The sequence below is a fragment of the Phanerochaete carnosa genome (assembly GCF_000300595.1).
Source record: "Phanerochaete carnosa HHB-10118-sp unplaced genomic scaffold PHACAscaffold_13, whole genome shotgun sequence".
NCBI classification, from domain to species: Eukaryota; Fungi; Basidiomycota; class Agaricomycetes; order Polyporales; family Phanerochaetaceae; genus Phanerochaete; species Phanerochaete carnosa.
Window position 1 is genome coordinate 1106144 of NW_006767640.1, and position 7884 is coordinate 1114027.

Genomic DNA, 7884 nt, shown 5'->3' on the forward strand with positions numbered 1-7884 from the left:
TAAGGGGGTGCGGTTTCGAGTCCCTGAAGCGACGTTTCAGACGGGATTGCGCTGAAAAAACAGGCAAACTGGATGGGTGACTGGAGATGATGCTGATGCATTGATGTCTAGTCGCGCCCCGTGCTGGAGCTGGGTATGGGTGCTACCCATTGTGTAGACTCCGTCAAATGCCGTCGTCCAGTCGAAGTAGCACCCGGCCGCTGATCTCGGAGGTGTCGGTCACGTCATCGCACGCGGCGCCACCGCTTTTCACGTTCCTATCTGCCACAGCTGACATTTAATATGTTTCGGGCCTGCGGCGTGAAGCGTACAGAGAAAATGAAAGAAAGAAAATCAACCTACGTGCGCTAATACTGTGATGGTAAGACCTGTCGACGCACCAATCAAATTTCCTGCCCTTTCTCCGTTCCTTTAACATTTTCATTCGAATTGCAGTCCTCATCGTACGGGATGAGGGCCTTGGGAGCAGGATGAAGAGGGATGGCAAGACAGTGGCGGTGCACGTCTCCGGCCTCCATGAATATTGGGTGTATGCTAACAGTTTTCGCCTGGCGCATGTTCACTGGTGTGAAAGTTTCCACCGACTGAGCAAGCCGCATCGATGTTCTCGCCGTGTGCCTCCGCTTCGACCTCTCCGCGGTTAGGCCCGTCCCCATCCTGTACGAAGTACTCGCGGTACACCTTGCACAGGCCCTGCGGCTTGCCGCACCGACGCTCGCGCGCTGACTCTTCGAGCGCCGCGTGCAGGTCCTCAATGACGAGGTCAGCCGCGTCAACCGCGTCCGGCAATAACTTCGGCGGCGACCACAGGGGGCGCAGGTGCGGTGTATCGACTGCTCGCAACTGACGACGAACCCGACGAGCCCGCGGAGGACAGCGCCAAACCCGAGTCCAAGCTGGAGCTAACGGCCGTGCCCCCAGGCTGGCTCGAGAGCGTGCGTATGCATGGCAACTACGCAGGCAGCTGGCTGCCGAGCTTCGTCCAGTGGAAATGCACGTCGCCCAGGACATGTGACAGACCCGCGGCCATGAGGTGGTCCGTCTCCTTGTTAATGCAAGCGCGCCGTGAGCCTTCCCGCGTGAACGCGTAAACACTCGTCGGAGGGGCTTGATGGTGGCTGACGAAGACCGACACTTGAATTGGCGCCTTGATGTTCATACGAAAGGCGCCTGAAAACAGACCTGTATATCTCCAGGGTGTCGCGTTGAGGCGTTGACGCACGCCCGAGCACTGGAAGGGCTACCTAAAATAAAATCAGATAATATAGAGGAAATGGGGGAAGGGACCTGGGGGCGCGCGAGCACCCGGAAAGGGGGTACGACTTGGAGGGACGCCCGAAAATGTGCGAAACTGTGGGAGAATGTGCAAAATGGAGCGAAAAGGAGCGAAAAGGTGTGTAATAAAATAGAAAGTGAAGTTGTGGTCAGCGGGTAAATAGACAAACGAGGGATAGAGAACGCCGGACGCAGGCGCAGGCGCAGTTAGGGTGAGCGGGGAACCATCGTGAGTCTGATTCGCTCGATATGGACTACGAGTACAGGGATGCACCAGGGTGACCTGCCCGACAGGCGCTGGTCACCTGCCCGCACATCCCGCCGGTGACTTCAGCCCCTGTGCCGTACACCGTCGGTATACCGTGTACCTGTAGCTTCCTAATTAAGTAATTAATCTCGTTTGGGCCTGCCCTCGCCGAGCCCGACCTACGGTCAGCCCATGATGCGTGCACAGCGCCGTAGCGCGCTTGTCCAGTGATGCGCTCGCGCGCCGCAGGTGATCGAGGCGCCGCAAGGCAAGTAAATTCACGAAATTGGGCATAATCAGACAAAATCAGACAGCCCAGACAAGATAGCGGCTACATAAAAACTAAAATGAGTTATTTCGACTATTTACACAAGTTTGACTCGTTTAGGGTCGGCATTGGTGGCCGCGGCAGTCCCGGGAGCAGGCCAGCAAGCACCTATGCGCAATAACGATCCTGTAGTGTATCATCATGCATATAGGGCTTCGCGAGGTGGGGCGTGTCTCATCACACTTGCGGCCGTTGCGACTCGAGATGTTGCAGATCAGGGCTTTAGACTGACTTTGATGGCGACTCAGACGTTGGACAGCCCAAAGAGGTACGGTTTGAGTCCTGAAGTAACGTTTCAGACGGGATTGTGCTAACACCACGGGCAAGCTGAATATGTAACTGGAGATTGACTTGCATTGATGTCCAGTCGCGCCCCGCCCCGAAACTGGATGCGGGTTTTGCCCGTTGTGTGAACACCGTCGGGTACCGTTGTTCAGTCGAAGCAGTTCCCGATGGCCGCTCTCGGGAGCGTGGGTCACGTCGTTACACGCGTATCTGCTACAAGTGGGTCTGCCGGATCGTAGACCGGATGAGGGCCTTGGTAGTAGAGTGAGGAGTCTCAGAGAAGCGGCATGCGCCTAATCAGGCCATTGGCGCGTGATGGCGGGCGCGCTGAGCCATCAGAGCTGCAGGCCCAGTGCACTTGCCAACAGACCAGGGCACACACACGCCCACGGCCATGCCTCGCGTGATGTCCTCCGTACTAGCTATCTCACGCAGCAATGCATACGGCATTCGTGGAATCATTGTCGCGTCGTCGCCCTCCTGGGCGCCGCACCGGGTTGCGGTCATGTCCCCGCATGTAAAGCCTAGCCAGGTGACCCAGTCCGCGCTCACGCATTCGTCCGTACCGCCTACATGGAACATAAACGTAAAAGACTCCAAGGACCCTCGCACGCTGCTCGAGAATAAATCTCGAAACGGCTCACGCCGGGCGGTCTCGCGGCACGTCGTGTTGCTCGCGGGAACCTTCGCGCTGGCGGCAGAGTACGCGTCCCCTTCGACATAGGACGTTCACGCTGCATCGGAAGACCCAGAGCTCGTTTGGAATAGCGCATATCTATCCTCACCCATACGCCATTCAACCCACTGAGACTTTAGAGCAGGTGCTGCCCAGCAGCATGAATTCGCTGGTGTGGATGCCGCGCTACAATCAACCACAATGCGCACGGATCATGGCATGTTCTCTCTCGTATTCGAACGATCTCGCGCTGAACAGCACCAGGTGCCGTTAGACTAGTACGCTGTGCCAGACGGCCCACAGGTTGTGATCTCGCTCATCAAGGTCCCGTCCAAGATCTCCCGGGCAACAGGAACTACAATCCTATTCACCCCTGGTATGAGCCATGTAGTCACGCTTCCGTGCTCCTTCCACTTATTCATGGGTGCTGTGCGCCACAGGCGGGCCCAGCGGCTTGGGTGTCGGCTTCGACCCGCGGTACGTCCTCTCCATCACTCTTGCCTTCATCCCGAGTCTGACAAGCAGTAGCGGCGTCTCGCGCACGGCGCCCCCCATTGTCGTCTTCGAGGACCAGGTCGAGGACGCGACGTGGCGTGGCATCTCCGCGCGCTGGAGGACCCTGCGCCGAACACGACGGCTGACGCCGTGCCACGGTTGTGGGCTAAGGCCCAGGCGCTCGGGATGCTGGTGAACCAGACGGTGAAAGGATCTGCGCAGTATGTCAGCATGGCGCTGGTTGAGAGGGACATGCTGAAAATCATGCGGGCCCATGGGCTCGACAGTATTCAGCACTGGGGGTTTTCGTACATCATGGCAGCCGGTGGGACGCTTGCAATAGCTAATGTGGATTGTTAGGTACGGAACCCTAGAAATAACCTCACCTTTGTGTCGTCAGATTTGCTGCCATGTTCCTAGTAAGCAGTTGCTGAAGCAGTAGACATGCACTATTCTTGCTGCTAACGCAAACTCAGGACCACGTAGGACGTCTGATTATTGACGGTGCAGTATCTTACACTCTGTAAGGATTACCCTTGGCTAACTACTGCTGCAGGTGTCGTCGACTCTGAGAATTACCGTCCTAGGCTCTGGTCCAATAACTTGCTCGACGCGGACCTAGCCCTGCACACGATCCTCGACGGCTGTATCGCCGCCGGCCCCCTCAACTGCGCGCTCTACGAATCCACCACGGAAAAGGTGCACGCCCGCCCCACAGCCATCTTCGACAGCCTTAAGAAACAACCTCTGCCGGTGTACAGAAACGAGACGCGCAAGGAGTACGTCCCCGTCGACTACAAGCTCGCGCGGCTCGCGCTCTTCGGCCAGCTCTACTCGCCTCGTCCTAAACGCGCTCGCGCAGCTCGAGAACGGCGACGGGTCACCGTGCGGACGCCTACTTGATGTCGTGCACGTACGCCGGTGACCCGCGCCCGCCGGTCATTGCCACGCCCGACGCGCTCACCGCGATCGCGTGCATGGACACCGATGCCCCGCGTGCTGCCGACACGGCCGAGGACCTCGAGGAGCACCTCGTGCAGATGCGCGAGCACTCAGAGTTCGCGGAGCAGTGGCCGCTGCGGGTGCTCTGCACGTGAAGCTCTTGCTTTCTGCTACTACTACATGGCCTAGTGGATGTGAGTGCTTCCGAGAAGGCAAGCGTCCGAAGAACGGTACCATCTGTCCCGTCGAGAGCAGCATCTTCCCCAGCGACAACGAAGTCAGGAGCGTATAGGCTGTTGAGGGTGAGGAGAGGGAGGTGATGGAGGCGTGGAGGGAGATCAGAGAGCCGTTTGAGGTCCCCAAGCTCGGTCTAGCTTTCTGAACCCTGCGGTGCTCTTTGAACCTAGGATCATCATGAGAAGAACGAAAAGAGGAAAACTGCTCGTTTGCCCGTGATGTGACGGTCAGGAGGTACTCACGGTACAGTACAGGTTAAGTCTGTTTATGAACACTGCGGGAGCATGATATTACACCCTTCTACAATTGATAAGAAGAGACTGTATGTTTACTGTGTATAAATATTTCCACCAAGTTTACATAACTTCGTTTACACACACAGAAACAGTAAACGACAATAAACGTTCATGCACAGTAAACAAAAAAAACAGCTGGAGCCTGATAAGCCTACGAATCGACCTCTGACAAGTCAGGGCAGCGGGAGGAATCGTGCAAAGAAAGAAAAACACTTCGACATCACAAAATAATTCCCATTAGCCGACTCGAACGACTGACCTCGTCATTACTAGTGACGCGCTCTACCAACTGAGCTAAACGGGACTTACAAATGTAGACGCAAGGTATGTGACAACATCGCTACAACATTTGTAGTAGTCATTTTCGATAGTCACGCCGATCGTATATACAGTTCATCATACTGTAGGTGAGGGTCAACTAGATGGGGAACGCAGTGTATGAGCTCTAAGGCTCAATCTGCAATTGGAACGAGGGCTATAGAAGTATGCGGACAAGCTAAACGGTGATCAACTAAGCTACCTTGAGATGCACTAGATGCTAACCATGCATCATTTACGCGCTGGTGTTCAGCCACTTCTTCCACCCGCTGTCGTTCCATCCCTTCTCAAACTCCTCGTTGGAGAAGCGCTGCACCGCCCAAGTGCGTGCACGCAGACGTAGTTCGAGCTCCTCGTCGGGACTCATCCTAAAGATGGTATGAAAATGATCGGCATATTCGTCCGGGGACGTAGCGTGGAAGCCTAGCAGACGTTCAGCGAGGCGTAACTCAGACGAAGCCGGCTTGCGAAACGCACCTGTGGGCTTGCCGTTGAAGGGCACAACAATGTCGTTGAGCGGGCCGCCAGAGGCGTGGGTCACTGGTATGACACCTGCTGCCATGAACTCGACGATGTTGATGCCGAAATGTTCGTCGACCATCGTGCTCAGACCAATGCTGGAGCGAGATAGCCATCGGAGCATCTCCGGGTAAGGCGCGTTGACGACGAACTCCACGTACTCCTGCCGCGACCATTAAGGCTGGCGGAACACAGACAGACACAACGAACAGGACGCACCTCGATCTTGAGTTCCTTCGCGAAGTCGCGCAACCCGTCGACGCGAGCGGCATCCTCGGCATTGCGGCTTCCACCAATGAGCACGAGCTTGACACCTCGCGCCTTGTACTCGGGATGCTTGCGCACGAAAGTCTCGAACGCACGCAGCTGCGCCTTGTGGTCTTTCTCCGGCCTGAACTGCGCGATGCTCAGGACGACCGGTTCCCGTGCTTCCAGCGCGAACGTCGCCATCTCGCGGGTGTCGCAGGGCGGGTAGACAATCATCGCCTCCCTTGGAGGCTGATGGCTGGGTTGCAGATAAAGGCGCAGGAGCGCAAAAGGACTGATAAGGTGCACAGAGTCGAGCAGCGTGTCGCTGTGCTGCAGGATTGAGTCGACGTGGCCCTTGGTCCAGGATGAGTTGGCCATGAGGAAGGACGCGCGCCGCAACGATTGGGCGTAGTAGTACATGAAGATGCGATAGTATAGAAGCTTGCCTTGGCTGAGGAGAGACGAGGACGAGATGGCGTCCGAGTTCGTGTGCCCGGCCTTGCGGGATTTGACTCGAGCGAGCATGTTGGTGCTGATCGTTGGATAGTGCACGTATGCGCCTACGGGGATACCGCCGAGGAGGATTGCGACGTGGAATGTGAATGCGTAGCCCATCGTGTCTGTACAGAACAGCTCAAGCTACGTCGTGCATTGAGTACCAAGAGTTACTTACCGATAAAGAGATCTGGAATTATTGCGTTCATTGCTTCCCAAGCAAGCACCATTGATCCAAGACTTTGTCCAAGCAACGTGAAACGCGGCCATGTAGCATCTTCCACGAGATGTCTCTTCCGAAGCCAGACGAAGTGGAGGGTGTCCGGGGAGAGAACAATGTCAAACCTAGACTGCGAGAGGACGTACATTGAGGAGTCGGAAGATGCATGAAATCCAGAGACTCACTTTGACCTTCTGAATAATCTCCCGTTTAGAAGCGTCAATGTCTCCGCTGTAGACGATACTGATCACGTCGGGCTCGGTGCGTTGCATGGACGCGATGGCAGTCCATAGTACGCGTTCGCCGCCGCCCCCCGCATTACTTCCAGGCTTCGTAAGATCAGGAACAAGAGATTGTGCAAGGTACGGCCGTGTAGCACTCACCAGTACGGATGGAAGAAACCGACAACGCGCTTGTCTCCGCTCGTGTCCAGTTGCTTGAACACGGATTGTCTCCTCTGATTGCTTCGTGTTCTTATATCAAGGACGTAGCGTCGTAGCAGTAGCAGTGAAGCAGCTGCCGCGAACACGGCCAGTAGTGCCAACATCGTTTCGAATGGCGAGCACGGCGCCAAAATCGAAATCGGACAGCGGTCCACGTCATTTCGTAGCAAGCGCTCTAAGACGGCGTCAGGACCCCCGATCCCAAGTCACACGAGGCAATTTTTCTCTCATCGCGCGCTGCGCGGAGGGTGGTCAATTTCACGGTTAACGTTAACTTCGCGCACTGTACCCCGAAATTTCGCTGTCCCTATTTATCGCATTCTAATTGGTACTCTCCTTTCTGCCCATATATGTTGAACGACAGCATTCATAGGAGCAAGCGGTTTGTGGTATACGGGGTCTTAACGATAGGGGCGCTTGCATTGGCGTCAGATCTCACCTGAGCTCGAACAAGGATGTGCCCGCCGGACCTTTTGCTCTCCCGAAGAGCGATGACAGTGAAGTTTTTCAAGACCATATGGAGTGCAGAGGCTCGTCTTATGAGCCGGGGTCAGGAGGGTTTCTGAGGCTTTCCGTGTCGGTACGCTCGTCGCTTTGTGTTCCAATTTTGACACCGCTTGATCACGGCTCGTGCCTAGGCGCAATCCTAGGACCGATAAACGAACGTCATCCGCAGAACGCCCCAAGACCATCACGGGAAAAGCATCAGAACCGCCGCAAGGATGCAGTTGACGTTCTCCGGCCATAGGCGCGCTCGACTGCCCACGGGGTAAAATGATCTTGATGCGGGGACGTATAAAGCTTGAATGCGGAGGCATGTGGGGGTGTCCGTCGCCCCGGCTGTGATCCTTCTTCCCCA

The 7884-nt window shown here is 56.0% G+C and overlaps 2 protein-coding genes and 1 non-coding gene across 3 annotated transcripts; 1 reads left to right on the forward strand and 2 right to left on the reverse strand.

The window, feature by feature from the left end:
* Window positions 1-2529: 2529 nt before the first annotated feature.
* Window positions 2530-4403, forward strand: PHACADRAFT_201510 (uncharacterized protein; the record flags this gene model as incomplete). The annotated part of the gene is made up of 7 exons (XM_007401799.1): window positions 2530-2837; window positions 2952-3042; window positions 3115-3187; window positions 3252-3288; window positions 3340-3467; window positions 3863-4085; window positions 4169-4403. 7 exons carry the CDS (start codon window positions 2530-2532, stop codon window positions 4401-4403), a joined length of 1095 nt encoding a protein of 364 aa, XP_007401861.1.
* A 609-nt stretch (window positions 4404-5012) lies between these two features.
* PHACADRAFT_t150 lies at window positions 5013-5085 on the reverse strand. The gene has a single exon. It is a non-coding gene; the product is annotated as a tRNA-Thr (tRNA).
* A 142-nt stretch (window positions 5086-5227) lies between these two features.
* On the reverse strand, window positions 5228-7152 carry PHACADRAFT_154412 (glycosyltransferase family 4 protein). The gene is made up of 6 exons (XM_007401800.1): window positions 6966-7152; window positions 6768-6903; window positions 6541-6712; window positions 5838-6487; window positions 5577-5781; window positions 5228-5522 (listed from the first exon to the last, which is right to left on the reverse strand). The coding sequence occupies exons 1-6, from the start codon at window positions 7127-7129 to the stop codon at window positions 5335-5337; spliced, it is 1515 nt and encodes a 504-aa protein (XP_007401862.1). The 5' UTR covers window positions 7130-7152; the 3' UTR covers window positions 5228-5334.
* Between the last annotated feature and the right edge of the window lie 732 nt (window positions 7153-7884).

Coding starts and splice junctions, on each gene's coding strand:
- PHACADRAFT_154412 (XM_007401800.1), bottom strand. CDS start 7,129: ATGTTGGCACTACTGGCCGTGTTCGCGGCAGCTGCTTCACTGCTACTG. Junction 6,488..6,540: donor AATTCCAGATCTCTTTATCG/GTAAGTAACTCT, acceptor TGTTCTGTACAG/ACACGATGGGCTACGCATTC. Junction 5,782..5,837: donor CGAAGGAACTCAAGATCGAG/GTGCGTCCTGTT, acceptor TGGTCGCGGCAG/GAGTACGTGGAGTTCGTCGT.